This window comes from Cynocephalus volans, chromosome 15 (genome assembly GCF_027409185.1).
Source record: "Cynocephalus volans isolate mCynVol1 chromosome 15, mCynVol1.pri, whole genome shotgun sequence".
NCBI classification, from domain to species: Eukaryota; Metazoa; Chordata; class Mammalia; order Dermoptera; family Cynocephalidae; genus Cynocephalus; species Cynocephalus volans.
The window spans coordinates 73,938,978-73,964,179 of record NC_084474.1 but is presented as its reverse complement, the minus strand read 5'-3'; the positions used below and the strand labels follow the sequence as shown (position 1 = coordinate 73,964,179).

Sequence of the window (25,202 nt, the reverse complement as noted above, 5' to 3'; positions counted from 1 at the left end):
GATAGGTCCTTCATCCATGCCAGATATGTCACAATATCCCTTTTATTAGTCACTCACCACAAGCACCATGTAATGGGAGGGATATCACTAGCCCTACTGAGCAGCAAGAATGCCCTCATGAGACACAGAGAAATTATGTGAGGGACTTGCCTACCCTAATACAGAGAGAGTTAGAAATTGAACTCAAAGCTCTGGTGCCCTGCTTAGAGCCCTGGGAAAACTTAGGAAGGCCTTCCTTCAGTAAAGCTGAGAAATATTTACCACCAGCTCCTCACTATATAGGCCTATGGGCCTGGCAATAATGAAAATCAACTCAGTCCAAAAAATTTTTATTGGGTGCCTAGTAATGCTGGACACAAGATACAGGGGATACAGCAGTGAATCTGACACACCTGCCCTCACTCACAGGGCTCAGAGTCCAAAGAGGAGCCTAGGACCATCCACTGGGGTTCAGCTAGAAAGTATCAGGATGTATATATTTATTTTTTTCTCAAAATAAATGTCTTTAATTTCATGTTAATGTGTTATGTATTTAATATGAATGTAGTATAATTCTAATGTATTACGATATACATTAGTACAAACTATTAAATTAACATGCCCATGTTGGGGACAAAATCTATGCTCAATATATTTTTACAGATAGGGACGGGCAAGCAGAAGCATTGGAAAACCACTGAACAGGACTATTCAGACTTTCCTGGATGCCATGCCATTTCACACTTAAGTTATTCTACTTGCTATTCTCACTGCCTACAGTACCTCTTCTTTTCCCCATTGCAATCCTAGTAAACTCCTTCAAACAAGTTCAGCTGTCACCTGCTTGAGGAAGTCTTCACTTTTCCCATCCCCAGGCAGAGTTTGTAACTTGCATACAGTTTCCACCGCTCCTTGTACATCCTTCTATTGCAGATATTATTACACTGTTGTAATTGTCTGTCCACATTTCCATCTCTGGCCCTAGCTGGCTGGAATCTCTGTCTGTGAGCTCCTCAACTCCTTGAGGGCAGGGTTCTGAAGGTTTACAAATTGTTCTCAAGGACTAGCACAGTGTCTGGCACATAAGAGACCCACAATGTATGTAAGAAATGTAGTCACAGCTTTGTCTTCCTAATTGCAACTGACACAGCTAATGAAACACAGTGCATCTTACTGCCTTCTTTCTCCCCCTGTGGCAGGGCAGAGGTGCTTTGGGGGTGGGGAAGGATGTTCACGGTCAAGATGTTAGTCTACAACCTCTGACCCCCAGTTAGCTATAAAACTTAGAGCTGGGAGGTGAGAACACTATACGTTTTAAATTTACCAGTGAGGGTTGCCTAGTTTCAATCTTGACTTAAAGATGGAGACCAAGCACTGCTAAAGTCGGGAAGAACAAATCAGAGATGCAGAGATATGCTGTGTTCAGGTAGAACAGTCTTGTGAAGATGCCTGGGGGACATAGGCAAAAGGAGCCTAGGACTAAGCTATGAGTCTCCTGTCCTGTCTCAGCTCCAAGAAGGCGATCTCGGGGGCTGCTCAGTTGCCAGACAAAGTGTTAGTTTGGATTCCTTATAAATACTTTCAGAGTTCACATGACAAAGAAGGCATTGAAGGGAAGCCAAGACTGTCAGTTCTCATCCCTGGCTCTGGTATCAAGTCAGATAGCCAAGCAAGAGTCACTTAAAGGGGCTAGATTGGATCATGGCTAAATTCCCTCTAGCCTAAAACAATTTCACCAGGTTGATGACGTAAGGACGGTATGTTAATCAACCATGGTGTGAAGGACATTTAGAAAAACTTACATTAAGGTGTGCTATAGAGCAACTGCATTAGGTTTTTGGACATCACCAGACAACAGATATTAACTGAGCACCTAGTATGCTGTACATTGGGCACTGTGCCAGGCACTGGGCATACAGGAGCAAGGAAGAAACACATGGACCCTGCCCGCAGGGAGCATACAGTTTAGTCAACTTCACTCTCCTGGTCTCCAAATGTAAAGTTTTTTAATGTCTAAAAACCCTGAAATTTGATGATTCAGTGTGAACTCCAAAATCACATTGCTCTCAAAATTTCTCTTCAATTTCGTATATTAAAAAAAAAAAAAAAAAATTCTACTTGAGCACATCAAAATTATAGAACTTAATTATAGCTGTAAAAAAATCCCTCATCCAATTTAAAAGATCTGCATATTAAAACTTCAAATATATTTCTTTATCTTATATCTTAGAATCACTAAAAACAACTCTGGTTGCCCTCTTTGAAGCATTAGCGTTATAAAGCTGAGTATGGGAATTGGAATCAAAATATCCTGAATATGAGTTCTGTCTCCATCATTTAGTAATTGTGTGTCAATTACCAAGTCACATAATCTCTCTCTAAACTGCATTTATTTTGCCACTTAGCCAATTTTTACACCATGGGTACTGTGTATCCATCTTTGTGCTGAACACTGGGGATTACCAGTGAGCAAGGGAGTATTACAGAACTTCACGTAAAGTTCCTTCCCTCTAAATTGGAAATCAAAATAATCCTTTAAGTTCCTCTTAGTTCACAGGGCTAAGGATCAATAGAATGTTAAGAATCAACAAAATGATGCATATAAAATTTCTCCCTGAAATAAAAGATGATGTTAGTCCAAATGTGTATCACAAACACTTAAAACTAAGATCAAAGAAAGGAAAACTGTTATAGAAATAATGGGATTTCCTTATATTTTCATCTCACCCAGCAAGTTCTGTGTGATTCTAGACCAAAGGCTAACAGGATGATCTACCCCCATTTTTTCTGAAGGCATTTGAGCCATCAACTACCAGTTGCTGTGAATCCATGAGGCTGAAGTCATCATTTTTCTAACAGCATCTGTGAAAGCTAAAAATATTAATATGTTTGTGTGGCTTCTTACCTGCAATTACATAATCAGCTGACTGTAAAGTGGGAGTTTGTGTTTGTATCTAAATATTTCACAATTTCAACAGCACATTGAAGTGACAGACTAAAATATAAAAAGACTAAACAATGTTAACTAGCTAATGATAGAATTGCATAAGTGTCCCTGTCCATGCATACACCTAAAACTGCAAAGAACTGAATGAAATCAATTAAATAAAAACATTATTTCTTCCTCCCAATGTGAATTCCAAAGCACAGAGAAGTTCAATTCCTAAAACCTCAGAGTTTTCCTATTTTCAAAGGAGGAAAGGGGAGAATGAAATTTCACTAGTTGGAAACTAAAAGAAATTTCACTTTCCACTCAGGACCAATCAACAAGTAATTTATTTACATTGTACCCTACTCCTAGAACAGTGGAGACATCCTTAAGAATTACAAAAACAGAATAACATACACCATCTATATAACAAATGTAGTTAGAAGTCAGACATTTTTACATATTAGAGCTCATATAAATGAATCATAGGGATCACAAGATATTTATTCTATAATAGGAAGAATTAGCCTTTGTTTACACTTTGTAACAGATAATAATTTTATGTAAATATCTCTGTTCTTTTAGTAGGAAAAAATTGGTATAATAGACATCCATAATTTTTGACACATAGTATTTATTTATCCCATTCCTGGTACTAATTTCTGTGTCAATTATGGTTCTTTGATTATGAGAAACAAATTCTGGCTAATTTAAGCAAAGAAGGATTTTACTGAAAAGATATAGAGGCTCTTATAAATTCAAGGGAAGGCTGAAGAACCATTATCAGAAAACACAGGAACTGTATAACTCGAAATATGCTCAAGAGTCTCATTAGGGAATCATGGGGACTGCTGAAAGTATTTAAAATTAGATAGGTAAGAGATTTCTAGAAATGTTTAAGAACTTCTACATGATGAAAATTGCAAGATCTTGAAATAGGCTAGCACATTTCTCTGAACCATGCAGGGAGCACAAATTACGGTTGTCTCACCATAGATAATGTGATTTAAAAATAAAAAGTTTGACAGTGCAATAGCCATTCCAATTGCCGATGCCAGAAGACTCATTTCTGATAGCAAATATTTTATTTAACTGAGATTCTTGACTAGTGATTTAAACATATACAGATTCTTGCACAGATTTGAGGCATTAACATTTATAAATGTACTTTAAATGTCTGAATGAATGCATGCATGCCTTTAGGGTCCACCTTATAGACAACTTTTCCCATTTAAAGACGATATGGAAATGAATGAAAAGAGCAGGTAATTCCTTCTTCAGGCTTCATTCAGTTCCTAGATGAGATCCTGAGACCAACAGCAACAAGAATTAAGAGAACTGGAAAGGCCCGTGTAAGTGGTTAATGTGCAATACAGCTATTACCAGGTTTCTAAAGTAATTTCTTATCTAGTGAAGTACATCAACACAAAGAAGCAGCTGCCTAACATGTCAAAATGAAGAAATCATTATATCGCAATATAAGAAGTTAAAGGATAACATGATTTTATACCTACAACACTACTTTGAAATCTACAGCGGCTGACAAAAGATTCACCAAAAATATGGGAGACAATTAAGTCAGCATTTCACATTTGGTTAATATAGCAACACGTGGTCGTGATATAGATTTTACCAAAAGGAATATGGGCTTTTGGCAGGAACCGTACAAAGAGCATCTATTAGTCCATAGTTGCATATAGATTATTACTGTCATCTTCTGTATCAATAAAATAGGTATGAGGCATCCATGATGAGGGGAAAATAATTAGAAAACAAGTTGTTTAAAATCTAAATGGCTGATTATTTAAGCAAAGGCTTTATCTTGATCAAAATTATCACAATGTTTCTTTGCTTGGTTTCCTATTATAAAATATGAGGCTTTTAAGGTGGGAACAATCATAATCAACACCAAAGCTTCTCCTAATCAATTTATAAATTTTCCATATCTTCATCTCTCATTCGGAAGAATGGTGACAACTTGTAGGAGGTGTTCCTTAGTATAACCATACACAAACTACACACATTCACACGCACACACATTTTTTTCTCTCTTAGATATATACATCAAGGGTTGACAAAGATTTTTTATGAAGGGCCAGATAGTAAATAAATCCTTTTGGTTTTGGAGGCCAAACATTCTCTATTGCAACTGCTTAACTCTGCTGTTGTAGCACAAAAGCAGCTGTAGACAATATGTAAATAAATGGGCACGGCAGTGTTCAAATAAAACTATTTACAAAAATAGGCAGCAGGCCAGACATGGCCCACCAGCCATAGTTTTTGCCTATCCCTGACATACATAATTGATTTTCATATGTCACTTAAAATTTGTGTTTTTAACATCATGAATATATTTTTACACCCCCATGCCATAACTGAAGAAAAGGTGCTTCCTGAATGTTAACTGAGTAGTTGACCTATTTACTATTATTAATAGGAGTAACAAGTAACAATGAGTGTTTCCTACAAACTAGGCCCCATGCTAAAAACATTACATGCGCTTCAAGCATGTAATTACATGTAACCTCAAGCACCCTATTTATTCTTCCCAATTTAGAGAAAAGGAAACTGAGAACTTTAAACTCATTTAATCAACAACAGAGCTCAGTTAGAGCCCCTGGATCTGCTGAGAGAGCCTATTTATTCAAAACCCATGCTGAGATTGCATGTCCCCCTCTAAAATGCTTTATCCTCTCTTCTCATGAAGTAATTCATTTCTCTCAGGACATTTGAAAATTCTATCATTCTACCCAAATATCCCCTTACATCTTATAAGATTTTTATACTTGTTCTGTCTTAAATTCAAGATTCTCTGATCCTTAGAGTTTTGTATTCTTTTAATCCTAAAATCAACACCTAAACTATGTGTCTTATTTTCCACCATATCACAAGGTCTGGTGTGAAAAATTCAGTTATAACAATAAAAGGATTGCCTTATTCATTCCTACAAAGGAAGTGTGAGGGTCTTAAACTAAATGGTCAATGCTCATTTTGCTATTTAAAATTATACTTTTTTTTTTTTTTAAAGATGACCAGTAAGGGGATCTTAACCCTTGACTTGGTGTTGTCAGCACCACGCTCAGCCAGTGAGCGAACCGGCCATCCCTATATGGGATCCGAACCCGTGGCTTTGGTGTTATCAGCACCGCACTCTCCCGAGTGAGCCACGGGCCGGCCCTAAAATTATACTTTTTGAGGACAATGAGTCAAAGGCTCTATACTGAAGAATTTATAGTAATGATCTACAGTTAATTAACTAAAACTTTATTCTAGCTCTAAACTGAAATTGAGTGATACCTTTAAAAGCTCTTAATCTACAATGTGCTAAATAAGTTTTGGAATATTTAAAAATTTTTTTTTGCATGAGATTCTACTGGATAATCTATTCTTCATTGTGAAACATATGCCACCTGGGGATATGCACTTTCCTAGAATTTCACATCACAGAAAAGCAGCAAAAAGTTTCCTTTCAGAGCCTAAAATATGGCCAACTAGACTTATATTCCAGAGCTTCTAATATTTTTAGTTAACCAACAATCCATAGTTGCATCATTGAGTAAAATCCACAAATGTTAATCTGACACACTCATTACATACATACCCATCAGTATTTTGCCTGGTATTTGGGCACATGTGGTTGTGTCAATAAATAATTATTCATACAACCAACCCAAGTTTTTGTAGCTTTTCTTAGTTTCTTACTTTTTAATGTATTAATGTTGATGTTTATCATTTTTATATATGTAGTTGACATAATTATTATTATGTATGTAAGTTTAATTTTTGGCCAACACAGACACAAATATTCAGAGATAAGTCAAATTTCAAAGGTCCGGGTTCCGTGTTCACAATAGCTGTGGCATTCTCTGCCTCTGTCCTCCACACTTCAAAGGCTTGGGACTGAGCCCAGCTGTGTCCTCAACCTTCAAAGAGCATGGCCTTTGAAAGGAGACTGCGGAGATGCAATCCCTGATCCCACCAGTCAGCCTTGTGTGACCCTGGGCAAGTTTCTCAACCTTTCTAAGACTTTGGTTTCCCATTTCTAAATGGGACTTATGAAGTCCACTCCAGGATTAAATGATACAATTCACATAAAGTACTTACCACACTACTTGGCATATAGTACAGGTTCAGTAAATACTGGATTTTTTGTTATTATTATTATTATTATTATTGTCTTTCTGTGACCGGTAAGGGGATCGCAACCCTTGGCTTGGTGTCGCCCGCACTGCGCTCAGCCAGTGAGCGCACCGGCCATTCCTATATAGGATCCGAACCCGCGGCAGGAGCGCCGCTGCTCTCCCAAGCACTGCACTCTCCCGAGTGTGCCACGGGCCGGCCCTGTTATTATTATTATTAAAATTTATTGAGAGGCCTAAAGGAAATTCAGAATAACACAAAACAATGAATATTGCAATAAGTAACACAGTAACAAAATTTACAATTTATAATAATTTACCTATCTTAACAGAAGGAAAATTGATTGAGGCTCAGTGTTAAGCAATTAAAAAGAGTCAGTGATTAAAAGATTTAACCTAGTTTAACATTTGAACTAAACTCCCTCATTTATAAATAAGGTAAAGTTTAAAGTCCTAGTTTCAAAACCTCACAGTAAGTCAAAATGCACTTATAGCATGCAAATAATGGCATATCTCTTCTGGAGTTTAAGCAGCGAAGCTCTGGACATAAAAATGAATAAGGTGCTGTATCTCACCTTGAACAGTGCAGGGACATGCAGGATTTGTGGATGTGACCTCAGAGGCTCAGCTTGATTTGCCAGACATTGAACTGGCTGGGACTGGGAGCCTGGCCTTTCCCCAGCAGGAGGGGCTGCACCCCAACCCAGCTTCCCATAGGATTGGTGGTCTCCTTTCCCCAGCAGGAGGGGAACACCTGGTGTGTCCCCAGCTCAGTCTCCTCAGTGCCTGAGTTCACAATATTTGTCCCCTAGAAATAAGGCCATTCAGCCATCCTCATGCTTGCACTATAGAAGGTAGAGTAGCAGAGGGATAGGGTCCCTCCTGTGAACAGAAATATGCTGCACTGAGTGTCAGGCAGCTTCAGGCTCATGCCCAACTCTTTGTAGGATAATGACAAGATGGAGGACCTCGTGTCCCTTCCTACTGACCCTTTGCATTTATGGGTCCATTCCTTAATCCACATCATAAAATGTTGTGGTATTTACCTTCACCCACCTTACCACACAAGGGGGACAAAAATGTAAAGGGTTGTAGACCCCTTGATGGCAGTCTGTACAAGGTACTGGAAGGCTCAAGGCAGGAGGAGCACCCATTCTTTCAAGCCACTACGATAAGTTCAGTATTAAGAGCTGTACTTCTTTTTAGAAGGTTTCAACTTTTGCTTACACCTCCCAATTCTTAAAGTCTGAAGGGGAAGGGTAGATAGGCCTGCCATCACCTTGACCCTTGTCCAGGTGAATTATCAAATGGGACACAGGGGTTCTTAGAGTAGAAAACACTTGCCCTAGGAGAAACACATACTTCTCTCTGATAACCTTCTACCACAGAAGGCATTTCAGGTCATGCAGATAAGATTCCCAAAGCCATGTGGCCTAATACTGCATAAATGTCCACATTCTATTGTATGCAGCTCTAAGTGACTAACTGCATTTCTCAGATTTAACCTTTGAACAAGATTGTGAATAGACCTAAGTATAGTTTTAAATAAGTGTTTTCTTTGTAACACACTGTACAATAATCTCCATGAAAGCCCAACTTTCAGGACTCTCCAGACATCTTAATTATAACTAACTGTTGCTATGCAATATTAATAATACCATTTTCAATCACTAAGTAAAATAAATTGTCATGTTTTATTATAAGCAGGGGTTCCTTTAAGAACTTTTAGGATAAATGTAATGGTAAAATTTCCTCTCACATAAACCACCAAAAAAGTTTGCAAAGATTTTTCCAAATGTATATTAAATTCTGTAAGCGTGACTGCTATAGTGATGGTACCACCCATATATTTAGAAGTTCATGAAGAAGAGATCGAGCCTTGGCCACTAAAAGTTTTCTTTGGCCAGGGCTGGAGAATCAACAGAGGAGCACTGGTAGGGTAGGGGAGTTCTGAATCTCAGGAATTTAGAAAGAGCTGTTCTTCATGAAATCTCTCCCCCTCCCCCAACTACTCTCGGGAGGTCTGGCTTCAACCAGGAAATCTTAGAATACAGATGGGATAGGGACGGTGTGGAAGAACAGAAAATGTCCAGATAATCCCCAAATTCTCACAGATTTCAAACTCCTTCCCAAATAAACATTCTTTTAGAACTGCTGACAAATAGCCAAACCAACTTCCTCTCCTTCTCTGTGTTCCCCTTCAGGAAAAGAAATTATCTAGCAGCAAAATAACTACCCAAAACAGGAAGAGAATTGAAGAGATTCCCTTTGGTTAACTAAGCACATAAATAATCAAATTGTTTCATCCCATGATAAACGTAATGACTCAATAAATCCTGATGCATTGGAATAGTGGTTTCTAAGGAATTCCTGGCTCTAACCAGAACACCTTCACTTGAAAGACATAATTGTAAATTATAATAAAGTCCTTAGTAATCAGACTCTGCTCTTCTTGGCTTAAAGCCCTCATTAGTGCAAAGTCAGCAAATGGTGAGCATGTAGACAAATGCATTGGCTCTAAGCCCGGCTTCTTAGATTTCATGGATGCTTCTCACTGGCTTTAACTGGAGCTTCTGTCTTTTGTAGTTAACACAAGCAAAAGAAAACCCTGCTTTCTATATCACAGTTCCTTGTCAGTACTTGAGTACAAAAGGTTTGCTGCATTTACACACGTGCCACCCATTTGGAAAAGTAAAAGGCTAAACTCAAGCAGTATCTATTATCTGAGAATAAAACCACTTTTATTTGGATTTATTCCTGCCAGTTATGTCTATAATAAGATGCAGTACCAAATCAATGCCAAAGTTACTGTTTTAATGTCAATGCATTGGTGTATTTAGGTATAAGCTTAAATCTTATTAACAGTGGAGAAAAAAAATGTCATCTTGATAATCAAAGGCAGCTTCAATTTCTAATTTATAGAGAAGGGAAGGGAAAAAAGTTGACGAAATATAATGAAACATGTGACCTGAAAGACCTTTCCTCAGCTGACTTATTTAAGTAAAAAACATTTTGCAACTTTGGCAGAAAGTCTGCATCTTCATTATTCCTTAAGTAGCTTTGCTTATACAAAGAGATAACTTTTATACAGCTGGGACTCCCTCTGGGTGGAGGTGTTTCTTGGAAAGACATCAAAACTCAATACACAAATCATCCCTCGTAACTTGAACTTGAGCCATTTGCCACTTTAGTTGTAAGTCGAGAGTTCTGTTTTACTTGTACTACTGAGCAAATCTGGAACAACAGGGACATATCCTCCAAATCAGGGAATGGTGGGGTTGGAGGTGAAGGTGTAAGCATGTGGATGATGAGAAGGTCATCACCGTGGTGAGGAAGTTCACAGGGAATATGACGTTGAAAGTAGTAAGGTCAAAAACGTAGGCCAAGGTCTCCTAACCTTTCCCAGCCTATATCTTTCTTGTGGTTTCCCTGCGGGCACCTTCTTCTATGTACGGCATCCTTCCTACCCCCAACTTTAAAGTAGTTCTCCTAAAATTTTGCCCTAATCACATCATACCCTGCTGCTATGGTTTGAATGTTCCCCCAAAACACATTGAGGCTTTAAGAGGGTAGAAAATCAGTCTGTGGTATTGGAAATGTGGGGCCTTTGAGAGGTGATTGGATTGTGAGGACTCTGCCCTCATTTATAGATTGATCCATTCACGGATTTATGAGTTAATGATAAACTGGTTATCACTTGTGGCTTCATAAGGAGAAGAGGAGGCATGTTAGCACACTCCTGCTCAGGCCTCACCATGTGATACTCCCTGTCACCATGGGACTCTGTGGAGAGTTCCCACCAAGAAGGCCCTCACCAGACGTGGTCCTCAACCTCGGACTTCCCAGCCTCCGAAACTGTAAGAAATAAGTTGTTTCTTTATAAATTACACCGTGTCAGATATTCTAAGGAGCAGAAAATGAACCAATAAACCTGCACCAAAAAAATCTTCTGTTTTCTCATCATTGAGCCCAAATGACCTTTTGTGGGGAACATGGTGCTTATCTCCCTAACATTAATTGAGTCCTTCTCCACAGTATAGCAGCTACTCCGTTTGGGTGGGAATGACCCCATCTCTCTCCCCAAGAAGGACCCTGATTGATCTAAGGCAGTCAGGGGAATTACCACCTTCCTTGCCTCAATATTGCAGATGGCTAGGCCTAATACAACCAATGAAACACACTGCTCTGCCCTAATATCTTGAGGGTTTGTGAGTTAAGAGGGTCCAAAAAGATGAAAACTCAAGTCTTCTATCGGCGGTTGATGGCAAAAAACAAAAACAACAACAACAAAAACCCTTCTTTTCAGCCTTGACTGGTGCTGGTAGTCATCGTCCGATTACAAAAGAAGTCTTCATAAAGACAAAGCTAATGCACAGAGAAGAGCAGAATCAAGAGAACTTAAGAGAAACAGACCTGGAATTCTGATCAAACCTCACCTGAAATTTAATGTTACAAAAGCCAAGAAACCCTCTTTATTGTTTACACTACTCTGTACATTGCCCTTTTGAATTATTGCCCTTTTGAATTACTTCAATGCATACTCCCCGCACCCCCTTGCTTAAACTGTGACTTGAAAGCAAAAACAATGGGCCTTAATTCTTGATCTTTTACAGAGCTACTTCCACAGTTGCATATACCTAGTAGGAACTCTGAGGTCTGGATTCAAAACCAAAGAACCAAGCTCCCACACTTACTACCTACGTGACTTTGGGCAAATTGCTCATGCCTCAGTTTCTTCCATTTTAAAATGAAGATAATAGAATTATTATAAGGATTTAAAGAAATAATATACACATAAATGCATAGACTAGGACTTGACACTTGGTTAACACTATGATTTAGTAAATGACTGAATTATTCAAATATCCGTTTGTTCACACCCACATAAAAAATTTATGCCTGATCACTCTCCTTTACAATGATTGTCTTCTCTAACCTTTTTGTCCCAAGTTTCTCTAAAAGTTATGACAAAGTCTTTTTACTGTACCAAATTATGCCACAGGCTTGTTAGGTGACGACAGTATTTGTTTCAAGGCAGCCGAGAGCCTGAAGCCCCACTTGCGCCCTGTTTTTCCATAATGTAAGCTGTTTACCACTTATCCTGGCTTTGTGTGTCCCTCTTTTGTCTTGGGCCCCCCTGCCCTGCAGGAGTTTCTGAGGCATTCATCGTCCCTTAAGCTAGAAGCCGGCTTCCTTTTCTAAGTGTGCTTCTTTGCCACAAATGCCTGATAGCATCTCCAACGCTCCCCCATCATTAGATTTTGAATAATTTAGTTTTAAAGTTTCTCAGTTTTTAAATTTCTTGGATTGTATCACATTAGGAATACATATATATATTTTGAATTATATTTCTTGTGTATCCAGATTTTAAAATAAATTTATTATATAAGCAATATATGAGACATGATATTTACATGATATGTGGTATCTGTCCTTCTCCACCCATGCACCCTCATAACTCCCCCTCCTCAGAGGTATACACCCCTTTATGAAGTTAATTTTGCCTCAGGACAAATACAAACGAACAAATAAAGAACTCTTGTTTTCATGCAAGCCCAGAAATGCTATCGTAGGGTTTACATGCTTTTTATTATTTAGTATATGGTTTACCTTGCAGTTTGGAAATCTTGAACCGTGAAAGTAGAAGTGAAGTCCCTGATCCACAGTAGGCCAAAAGTCTGGTCTTAAAACCCAGAGAGATGCAAGCGATCCTAGAAGGAAGTCTGGGAAATGAGGGTCCTCCTCTTGTCCCCAGCACCTAACCCGGCGTCTGGCATCCAGATGGAATTCAGTAATTATCAATAGAAGTAATGATAAGGCACCGAGAGGGATCCTGCACAGAATACGGCAGGAAGAGAGAGTCATTTGTCCCACTGTTGAGCCACTCTTCAGCTTCAAAAAGTAAAATCCAATCTTTTCTACAGCTTTGCAACACTTCTGTTGAGTTCAGAGCTAAAGGAAGGGGAGGTGATGGCTTGATATACGACAATCCTAACAGTATAGTATCTTACTTCTAAGGATGTAGAATTATTTCAGAAAAAACATAATTACATAGGAGCATGGTATCATTTGGTTATTCTATTTGGAGGAGTCCTTTCTCTCTCCTAGCTGCGGGAAAAATGTGATTTTGTGTTCTCTTTCTAAAAACACACATAACATTTAAAGTTAATTGCTATAGTGACTTTAAAAAAACTGGTAAAGCACATGACTATTTCCAGCTTTTAATTTTTTTCTTGCTGATAGTATGTATATGTCTTTAATATAATGTGGTTTTTAGATCATGAATTCTAGTTGGTACACACATTGCTAAAACTGGACAGGATATATCTTGAGCTCCTCAAGAGTAAGAAGCTTCCCTTATTTCACTTTGTATCTTTCACAGCAAGTAGTGTAATGCCTGACATGTAACAGGCACTCAGTAACTATGAGCTGAGCAAATGAAATATATGGTAGCATCTACCTAAAAAAAGGTTGGTTTAAAAGAAATTCTTGTAAAATTAGCTGAAATATAGTCAGCTGTGATAAATCTACGGATTACTTTCACAGTTTTGACTTTCTGCTTCATAGTTTTACAACAAAATAAAAGATTTGTGTCTTCAATGGAGTTTTTTCTAATTTGTTATACTATTCTTCTTTTTCTCAAAACAACCTGTACGAGTGGCTTTCTCTCCCTCTCAAAAATAATAGAAAATTATATTAACCAGCAAAATTTTCTGCTAGTGGTAGAACAGAGTTGTGCATGAACTCTCGAGTGACCACTGTATGTGCACATATGAGTGTGCTGGGAGATGTCTGGTTGGCTTGTGTTATCCACTCCCCTAGCCACAATCTTCATGAGCACACGTATGACCTAAGCAGTCCAATCACGGTGAACCTCAAGACTTGTGTTTGGAATCCTGAGTGGAAATGTTCCCTCTCTTCCTCTTGGACATTACTGTAAGCCATGCAAGGCCTGAAATCCCTATCCCCCCTCTGGCTAGAAGAGGAAACCACCCAATGAAAAAGTTGGCATATAAAGGAGCTACAAAACAGAAACAAAATAATTGCACAGAATGAATTAAGGTTCAAAGTATCACATCTCCTGGACTTCTAGTTATGGAAGTCAGTAAGTTATTTAAGTTGATTTTCTGTTTCTTGCAGCCAAAAGCATTCAAAGATATTTGAATTGGGTTGCACAGATGAATGCCTTAGTCAGTAATCATCAAATGGTTCATTTAATTGTACATAGGTTTTATCTCTGAAAAAAAAAAAAAAAAAGGACTGGAAACAAATAGTGAGTACTAGTTAGCAAAATGCATGTTGAAGCTTTTAGGAAAAGTGCATTATTGTTGCAATTTACTCAGAAATGTTTTTTAAAAAAGATGAACTGATGGATAGGTAGAAGGAGGGATAGAAGGATAGTTATTTGGTAAAGCAAGCACAGTAAAATGCTCATTGTGAAATCTAAGTGGTGGGTATAAGGGTGTTCACTGTAAAATTCTTTAAACTTTTTTGTATGTTTGAAATTTTTCAAAATAAAATGTTAGAGGAAAAAGCTCTAGCTCCCTCTTTTTCCTTATATTTGTATGTCCTTAAATACTTTGTGATAACTTCTGGCTCTTGAAAGTATGGTGACAGAGTAAGTGTTCTCCATCACAGTGTCAAGGTCTATTAATCCTCTCTCATGATGATTTAGGTTATGCCCACTGTTATTTGGTTTTGGGGTTTTGGGGTTTTTTTGGCAGCTGGCCAGTATCGGGATCCGAACCCTTGACCTTGGTGTTATACACTGCCTACTGTTATTTGACTATCAGCTTCTACAAACCAGTCATGAATAAAATAAATTCTAACAAGTGGGAAGGAAAATGGATCATGGTTATGCATTAGATCGCTTTCTCAAAACCACATCTCTAAATAGCTTTATTGCTGTCAGTTCTTCAGAACAAAAACAGTACAATAAGTAGGAGCTTTGAAAAAGTCTTATTTTATCAATCATATTTAAGATGATATAAGAGGCACTTCACACTTCAATGTAAAACACAGTCACATATCAGTAGAGGGAATAAACCCTGCTTTTTGCAGTGAATATATTCTGTGCAAGTGACACTTATTTATAGAAAGGTTAAAGAGTAAAAGGTAAGTAGGACTTTTTAAAAAAAAATCAGTGAAAAGAGGTCCTAGTTTACCCCATCCCCCTTTCCTCCTGGGAAAGAGGAAAGGAACTGAGAAGTAAAACAGTAGGTCTGCAAGCCAAGAAATTCACTTTACTGCACTTGGCATGTGTGCCTGGAAATAGGGCACATACCTTACTTGTATAAAGGGAATTGCATTTTAAGTAGCAACCTAACCCAAGACCCTCAATAGAACTACGTGCTAAATCCTTCTTTAATACAGGAAAAAACAATCCTTTCTTAATATATTTGCTTTGTAAATTTGCATTTTCACATACTGGTTGTTCTTAAACCAGCACGTAATTATTATCTCTATACTATCCCCCTTCCCAATCATTCTTGCTTTTTTCCGCCTAGCCACCACTTACCACTTACAGTATATTCCTCCAAAATTTCACAACTTGTTAGATGTTGGCCAAACTTCACATGCAATAAAATGCAGCAACTAACCTAACCCTAATGAAAATAGGGTGGTGTGCACTGAGACTTTCTTCATGAGAGAAGATTCATCCAAATGTTCATTTGTTTCTCACACCTTAAGTCAAGGTCAGGGTAGCTACAGAATGTCCTGTGCTTAGGATTGGTTTTTCTGAATCCATTTTGATTTGCCCACAAAGCACAGGGTTCAGTTCTCTATGGCAGTAATAGTTTCATTACCTAAAGGGGAGCCTCACAGAGCTAGATGATCTAAACAAGGCCAAGACTTAAATGGGTACTAGGCCAAGCCTCCCTCAATCAAGAGAGCTTCTTAGGTAAATATCAGAATTAGAAATCTGTAGGTACAAGTACTGCAGGGAGACAGTGTCACCAGGATCAAAAACAAACAACAGAACCATAAGTAGCAGCCTGGGGGTTACAGGTGGAAAGACTTGAGCATCTCTAGCTGCTACCTGCCTCCTCCTCTGCCTCTGCCATGTGCTTCCCCAAGCTGGAGGCCTGGCAATTTGTCCCCTTTTGCCACACCCTAGCAACAGCTGTTATCTGAAAACTGGGGATAGAAAAGCCTATCTTATCCTGTACTCCAGGGTGTGTTTTCTCTCCCCACTTCCCTTATCCAATCTTGAAAATATTTTTAAAGCTACAAGAAAGTAATTCTCTGTGCAGACAAGAGTTAGTGCTCTCTGTGAACATTTAAAGGAAGGAGTCATTCCAGCCAGCTATGATGAAAATAGCTCGAGTTGCTCCTCCTGGCACCACCATTGGGAACAGCTGCTTGCAAGCATGCTGTCTGTCCCACTCAACTCTCCCCCCAACTCTGTCTTCACTATGTCCCCCAAGTATCTAATGAGCCATAACAGTCACTGATGTAAGCTTCCAAGTTTAGGTAAGGCTGATAAATAGGGGAACAAGAATCTCAGATCTGGTACCTACCTCTTTTTGGCAGATGATGGGAAGAACACAGAAAAGTGTGATTACTACATAGAAAAAGGGATCGATTGTTGTTTTCTTTGTCTTTTCCTAATCACTAAACTTAGGGAAACTAACCACCTAAAAAAGCCGCCACCTAATGAAGGGAAATGAGCTCCTGATCCAAATGAATAACAGGTAAGGAGAACTATCTTCCTTCACCTTGCATTCACTTCTTTTGAGGTTTATTTAACTTATCTTCAGGTTTATTGATTCCAAAGCTGATGAGAACCATAACTTAAATGTCAGCATTGGCCTTTTAGAAAAATAATCACAAATATTTCATTCATAAGCAATTAACACTCAAGTCACTTCAAAAAGGTTTACCTAAGAACAACTGCATTGTATAAAACAGTCCCCCAAACATTTATTGAGCACTTACTAGGAGTCTCCCATTTGCATGATGTTTTTGCAAGTTATAAAGGACTTTTGCATGCCCTCCCTCCAAGTAGGAGGAGAGTCTTTACTGAGGGCCTCCCATGTGCCAGGACTGTGCTTACTGCCCTCATATTCAATTTCTGAAGAAAAGATTTTCACAGGAAAAGGGTCTGCATGTTGGAAAATCTCTGATTCAAAGGCAATTAAGCACTCTACATGAGGCTCTTGTGCATTGAGTCCAAATACAGCGACTTTCCATTTCTTAAAGTTTCCCCCCTTTTAAAACCTGTACAGGCAGTAATTTCCTGACTCCAGGATATCTTCTCTGCTGTTTAGGAGAATGAAATTGTATTCCCTCTGTTTGGATCCCAAGATTTCAGTAGTGATGGTAGATTTCCTGCTGCACCCTTCCTTTACCCCGCCTAGTAGAGCTAGGCTCCCATACTAAGGTTCACCTATAGGGGCTACACCCTAAGACCTCTCTATGACAACCTTAAAGTTCTTTAGGTTCAAAGTTCACTAAAATCAATTACTTTTCCTTTTCCGATTCTGTATGTTCTAAATTCTGTATCTCATAGTTGATTTATTGCTGCTTTGTCTTTGGTTCAACTGGCTGATTTTTACCTTTTATCTGCACACTGCATTCACATTTGCAAAGCAAATTCAGGAAAGCAACTCAATATTTACTGAACACATTTTTATGAAAAAGGTAACAGCAAACCTGTAAGAGTCTGGAAAGGCAGATGGTTATAGCAAAAAGGCAAATACATAAAACAGTTTGAAACAACTGCAATTTCCTACCACTTAAGCTAAAACTCATTGCCTAGTAAATTGCTTTGGAAACCAGCTTTCGTGATTGGATAAGATTGCTGTAATTAGCATATTTAATCTAGGTGGCAGAGCACAACTGAAATGCTCACATTTTCTCTTACTCAAGCACTCCTCATTCCATTCTTAATTCTTCCCCCCCACCACTCCCATCCTCACAGATGGCAAAATAGTGAACTGCAGTTTGTCTTCCCATTAAAATGCTTTACAAATTCAGAATAAGTGGAGTCCAAATTAAGTTCTCAAAACTACATGGCAAGGAAGACCCAGTTTAATAGTAGAGAAAGTGACAATTTTATCTCCTCAAAATATAAACACTTCTAGGAATAAATTAGATTTTCCCCAACAGAATGGAAAAGCCACTTGTCTACTTTTTTGTTTGCAAAAGTTGCCACACTAGAGAGTGATATTCTCATATACATGTTTCTGTTTTAAATTTGTCTTAGCATCACATTTTTTTAACCCTCTATTGGGGATACCATTAAATTGCAGCCTAGCATCCTGCTTAAAAGCAGGAACTCTCAGCTTGACCATTTTCTGCCTGAACTGAATAACCTATATCAGTTAGTGTAAATGCTGTTTCTTGGTTTTCTCATCTGTAAAATGAAAGTAATAAGAGTATCTACTACATAGTGGCTATAAAGATTAATATATTTAAGTCACTTAGAAGGGTCTTTGGCTGATAATAAGTGCCATATAAGTGTTATTATTATCATTCCTACCATTATTATAAAGAGAACAGAGATACTGTTGGGTTTATTTTTAATTGCTCTATTACAAACATCTTTCTTTGTAAGTACCTCCAGGATCAACCCATAGAAGAAACATGAGGTAGAATTTGAATGCCATAATTAGTGTTATACTTAGGACTGCATGAGCAGATTTCAAGATAATGGATTTATATACAAAACTCTTAAAAATAACTAATGATTTGGAAAGTCACAGTATAAAACACCACTAATATGAATTATTTATATGTGATTGATTATCTTCTAATTAGAAATGTTCTGAGAAGATTTTCTTGACTATTTATGGCTCCCTTTCTCTGTCCTGTACAACAGTAACACTGTAAAAATACACTTGACAAATATCAGTCCCCTCTGGTATGGTAATAATGTTGTGTTATTGAATTAGTGATACATATCACTGCATTCTTTGGTCAATTAAAAAGAAAGCAATTAAAAAGTTTTCATACATTGTCTTCTATCACTCTAACGTCTCATCCAAATGTACTTTGTGTAATAGTTCATTGACATATATAATTCACATACCAATCAATTCACTAATTTAATGCATATAATTTAGTGGTTTTAAGTACATGCACAGAGTTGTACAACAATCACTACAGTCAAGTTTAGAACATTTGCATCACCCCGAAAACAAACTCCCTACCCATTAGCAGTCACTCTCTACTCCCCCCTCCCACCCACCCCCCCGCCAATCATAAATTTACTTTATCTCTATAGATTTGCCTATTCTGCACATTTCATATAAATGGAGTCATACAATATGTGTCCTGTTATGTCTGGCTTCTCTCCCTTAACATAACCTCTTCAAGTTTCATCCACTTGTAGCATGTATCAATCATTATGTTATTCCTTTTTTTTTTTTTTTTTCCTGCTGAATTAATATTCCATTGTATGGATACATCATATTTTGTTTACCCATTCATCAGTTGGACATTTGGGCTGTTTCTGTTTTTGACTATTACAAATACTACTACTATGAACATTTGTGTACAAGTTTTTATGTGGACATATTTTTTCATTTCTCTTGGATATGTAACCAGGAATGGAATTGCTGGGTCATATGGTAAATCTATGTTGAATCTTTTGAGGAACTGCCAGAATTGTTTTCCAAAGTGGCTGTACCATTTTACATTCCCACCAGCAGTGTGCACGGGTTCCAAATTCTCCATGTCCTCACCAATACTTTGTTACTATCTAATTTTTTGATTATAGTCATTCTGTGGGGTGTGAAGTAGTATCCAAATGCATTCTTAAAATGCAAAAACATGGAAATACATTGGGCAATGAAGTAAAATCTTTTATGACAAGGGAAAAGAATGAAGAGAATTAGGGAAAGGGTCCTGCTGTCAAGCTGGAAAAGGAAGCAGGAGATGTTTTTAGGTCTGTTACTCAATTTCTTGTCCTTATGCAACCAACTGTCCTTACAAAAGTGTCAAGATTGTGGACCAGCCCCCAATTTCACATCTGGAGCTTATAATAATTATAACAACACTATTCTTGGTTTATTCATTTATTTTACAAAGTTCCTCTCCATGTTGTGTCCAATTTGATTCAACACCACAAATCTTATGTGGGAGGATATTATTATTCCCATTCTGCAGGGAAGGGCGCTGAAGACTGCAGAGGTTAACTGATTTGCCCAAGGGAACACAGCTACAAAAACAAAAGGAAAAAAAAAAAGAAAAAAAGAAATTGACAGAGCAGGGCCTGGAAGCAATTTTTAAATTTCAAATCCCAGGCCTTGGTTTCTTCTTTCCTCACCACCTCCACCTCATCTTTGTTGAGTGAGAAGGTAATGCAAAGGCAAGAGAAAGCAGAGGAGAACAGTGGGTGTGTGTGAAGCAATTGGAAGTGGAGGCCTGCACAGCACAAAATGTCCACAACTGTACAGTGAAAGAGCAGCTGTGGACAGAAGAACATGTTGTGATAGTGACAATAATGATGGCTGAATTGCCACTCCTCCTGTAATCAGAAAGCCAGGTATATGGCCACTTAAATCCCTAAGTTATGAATATTATATTACTCTGTGCTAACAGAAGTACAGTGAATTACTCACAATATTCATTCAAATATTTATTGAGTAATTACCATGTGCTAAAACAGTTGAAATAAAAAGAGCAAGGATTGAAATTTTCCAAAGTAAAATTAAATAGCTAACATTTACTAAGCCTTTTACATGTACCATCCCATTTAATCTTCACAAAACTTCTGAGAGAAGTGTCATCAGAATCCTCTTTCTATAGAAAAGGAAACAAGCAAGGAGGTTAAGTAAATTGTCCCAAACTCACAGAACTAATAATAAATGGTGGAGACAGAATAAGAGCCCAGGCAGCCTGGTTCTATATCCTGTGCTCTTAACCACCACCCATTCCTTCCTGCCAGATCCTGCTTGGCTGGAAGTCACATGTGGTGATGCAGCAAGACCAATAATACTAATTAATTCCAGCAGCTATTTGTTAAATGCTCACTAATACATAAAGCCCAGAGGCAAATTCACACAACAACCCCATGAAATACTTCTATCTTCATTGCCATTTCACAAATAAGAAAACAGAGGCTCAGAGAAGTGAATTAATTTGTCCAGGGTCACAGAGCTACAATAGCTAATGCTGACATGGTGCTTCCTATATACTAGACACTGTTCTAAGCACTAACTCACCTAATCTGCAGAATAACACTGCAAGGTAAATTCCATTATTACCCATCATTTTAAGTAAAGAACTTGTCCAAGGTCCCACACTAGTAAATAAGTAGCAAAGCCAGGATTAACTCTAGTTTAAAGACCTCCTTCAAAACAATTTAATGGTGACACTTGGCTACATGGTGGCTGAACAGAAATTCAAACCCAGGTCTAACTCCTGAGCCAGAGAGAACCTTCTCTCTTCTTGCCAACATGCCAAGGATGGCTCTCAAACCTGCCGCAGTGCAGAGGGGTGCTAGGAAAGAGGGGAGCAACCAGTGTTCTGGGGGCCCCGAGGCAGGGGCATTTAAGCTGCACCTTGAAGGAGAAAGTGTTTGCTAGACAAAGATCCTTCATACAATTTAGCACAGTATTTGTAAAAGAAACGAAAAATAAGCCTATCCAAAGGAAGACTTTTAAAAAGACGATATAGTAATTACGAGCAAAGAAATTAAACTATTGAAGTGTTTCAGATTGAATCAGAAAAGTTTAGTCTTAATTTTTAATTAGAAAACACTCTTGATGAAAGAAAACAAGTTTTTATTTCCTTTAAAATTGACCATACAGTAAAAGAAATTAACACGGAATAGAAATGTTAAATTTGCCTTTTGTAACATTAAGCTCAATTAACTCTGCCTTCCAACATTGACTTTCTCAAACTAAGCGTTGCAGGCTGGGTGGTTACCAAACCTTCAGGGACCTTTGCAAGATTCTCCTCCAGCTCCTGAAACAGCATTTAGAAATCAAAATGAGCTGGGAGACTTAAGCTATGAACTAGAAGGAACAGGCGCGCACGTTGTAGTTGCGGGGCCAGGGGCCCGCGTGTAAGCTGCGGCTCAAACGCTGTAGAGCTGTAATTTTTTTCCTGGCAAACTGATTTATGACCACACGAAGGGCAGCTGCAGAACCGGTCAAACCGTGAGTACAATTAGCAAACATAAGCCCAAGAAGAAGGACCAGGAAGGGATGGGAATGGCAAGGGGGTCGTTGCTTCTTCCCGGGTTCAGTGAGACTCAGCAAGTCTTAATTTCTTGCAGCAGCCGGGGGTGGATGGACTCCGCTGCCCGAAACGTGCGCGCCCAGGGAGTCGGCACAGCATTTGGGCAGCCCGACAAGGTGCCTCCACGCCCCCTTGCGGACCCAAATGATGACTGACGACGATGTGCCAATTAAGTGATAGGTACGGGCTTCCAGAAATGTTCTCAGTTTAGCCCCCACAAGCCTTCAGAGGCGCGGTGATCAGTCCCATTTTACAGATGGAGCAAACTGAGGCTCAGAGGAGTGAAGTAAGACTTGTCAGCAAAAAAGCAAAACCTAAGCGAAGGCGATCACTGCGCTTGCTTCTTTTATCTAGGACTAGAGGAGCTGGGGTCGGCTTGGGGCCCCCACACCGACCCCTCTTGCTCTCTGGGGGGACCAGGCGCAGGCTGTCAGCTGGGAAGCCTGGCAGCACCCAGGTACCTGGAAAGAGGGGGCGCGCGGCGGGTGGCAGTGAGTCTGCGGGGCTGCAGCAGCCGGGCTGGGGCGCAGCGCTCACCACCCGCTCGCAGGCGTCTGCCCCGGCAGCCCCATACGAGTCGCGAGTCCGCAGGGCTGCAGCAGCCAGGCGCGGGCACAGCGCGGGGACCATCCATGCGCCCACAGCCGTCCGGGCGCCCGGTGAGGGTCGCAAGCCACGAGCCACGGCACGCGTGCGCGCAGGGCTGCACTGGGCACGGGCTGGCAGTGCCAACGCGAGCCCACCCGCTCTGCCCCTTGCCTTACCGTAACTGCTCCCCGGTGACCAGGACCTCAGCCATGCGCTCCAGCTCCCTTTGCTGCTCCCCGCCACTCCCGCCGGTGCTGCTGTCGCTGCCAGCGCTGCCGCCCTCCTCCATGGTCCGGGCCGCGACGCTCTCACTGCCTCGCTGTCCGCCGCGGTTCGGGCGTTCAGATCGGTCTGCTCTCACTGAGGTTTCTCCCGCCATCTTTGTTCTGGGCAGTCCCGTTGCTCAGGCGCGATTGGCTGGACAGGGAACCCCTGTGGGTAGGCTGAGGCGCTAAGCGAGTCCGGAGCTCCAGCTTGGGGGCGTGGTCTGATCCCCACGTGGTCGGGGGCGGGGCCGAGGGAGGAAAATATAAACATCTGGGCGGGGCGCCGCTGCCAAGCTGTGTGCTCTGGTGGAGGGTGGATTCTTTGATATCTGTTTTTTTTACGCACGAAGCTTATTCCTTGGAATGCCAAGAACAGGCCAGGAGGTTACTAGACAAAGAGTGAAGGCGTTCTTATTATGCTTTCAATATCCCAAATTACCAGAGAGTAAAAATAACAATATAGCCAAATGGTGAACAATGAAGGGTATAAATGTCCCTGCAAGGCATTGAGAAATTAAGCGTTCTTCCCACCCCAACCCTGCTCACCAAAGACGGCTTAGTTACCTGACGGTGTAATCCTTAAAGAACGCTGGCCTGGGAATCAGACCTGGGATCGATCCAGCTCCACTTCTGTTATCTCCGACCTAAATGTGCTTAATATTCTCTTACAAAATAAGAATTGTGGCTACCTGCTGCATTAAAGAATCTTCAGGTATGTTGTTACCTTGTTTAATTATTACAACAAATCATAAAATGGGTATTGTCTTCGTTTTGCATCAGGAAGCACGTTCAGAGGTGAGGTAACTTGGCAAGCAGGTAATAAGAGCAAGTAGTAGAAGTTTACATAATAAAAGTGCAAATGAGAGGGGCGTTGAAAACCAAGTTCTTTTCTATGTATATTTTGTACCAATTCTGCTATTCAAGAGTATTTATACCCTCTATCCTGCAGGCTTATTGTATTTTATTGTTCTCTTTTGTCATTGTTGTTTTTGTTTTAAAGCAGATCACTAGCCTTTTCCAACATTCTGCAAGACTACTCCTCAACATTAACTTAAAATTTGCAAGTATTTGTTGAGCATTTCTTAGTGTTTTCAATGGTGCTGAGCACCTTGCTTATCTTATTTAGGGTATCCTCACATAAACCCTGAGAGTTAGGTATTATTATTTTCAATTTACAAATAAGAAAGCTTAAGCTTAGAAAGGTGAATTAATTTGCCTACATTTCTCACTTAGAAAGTTAGGCAGCCCTTGAGCCCTAGTTCTGCAGATTCTCAAGGCCATGTTCAGCCACATTCCAGCAGAGAATAGTTGTCCATCTCCCTACTGTCTCTAACTATAGATATTAGGCAACTCTGAGCCAAAAGAAATTATCTACGTTTCTGAACTTTTTAAGCAGAAAATGTGGAAGTGTAGACCAAGGGACACATAGTGAATGTGATTCTAACAGCTTCATTCTGCATAAAGTACAAATCATTTAACAGACGTAGAAGTCCCAGAGTTAGTAAGATTAACAGCTGTCTGTTGCTCATGTTTTAATCCTATAATTATTATATAGACTATCAAGACTTACCATGGACTTCTCACACAGACATGCGATTTCTATCCTGATTCTGTCATTTACTAACTTTGCAACCTTATGCTAGTTACTTAACTTCTCTGGGCCTCAATTTCCTATCGATAAAAATAGGAATAGTACTTCCTACCTTATAGTGGTGTTGTGTGGTTTAAATGATATATAACATTATGTCAAGTTTCTAAGATCCATTTTAGTAACAAAAATTTTTAAGTTTATGATTAAAAAAAAAAAAAAGACACCTTAACATAGGGGAAAAAATTCAAGTCAGGAAAAAAGAATACCTGACACTAATCCTTCACTGAGAATGAAAAAGCATGATTTGTTTATCTTGCTCAATGAGAAGGGGTGTGTTTGTGCTATATGAACAGAAATGGTAACTGGCTTACTGTTATTGTTTTAATCTTTCTTTTCTCATATGAGACACACCATGCTCCACTGAGTAAAAAGACAGACTCTTTTTCCTAATTTAGGGAAAGATTAGTGAGTGAGTCAGCTCTTTGAGGACATGTCAGCACCAAAGCGCATGACCTTGA

General features: G+C 39.3%; 1 protein-coding gene across 1 annotated transcript in view; it reads right to left on the bottom strand.

Moving 5' to 3' along the window:
- Positions 1 to 23,220, bottom strand: part of DEPTOR (DEP domain containing MTOR interacting protein) — a 143,423-nt gene extending 120,203 nt beyond the window's left edge. Inside the window, exon 1 of the mRNA XM_063079952.1 lies at positions 23,004 to 23,220. Coding sequence (XP_062936022.1) covers positions 23,004 to 23,206 — 203 coding nt within the window. The 5' untranslated portion in view covers positions 23,207 to 23,220. The remainder of the gene's footprint in view (positions 1 to 23,003) is intronic.
- Between the last annotated feature and the right edge of the window lie 1,982 nt (positions 23,221 to 25,202).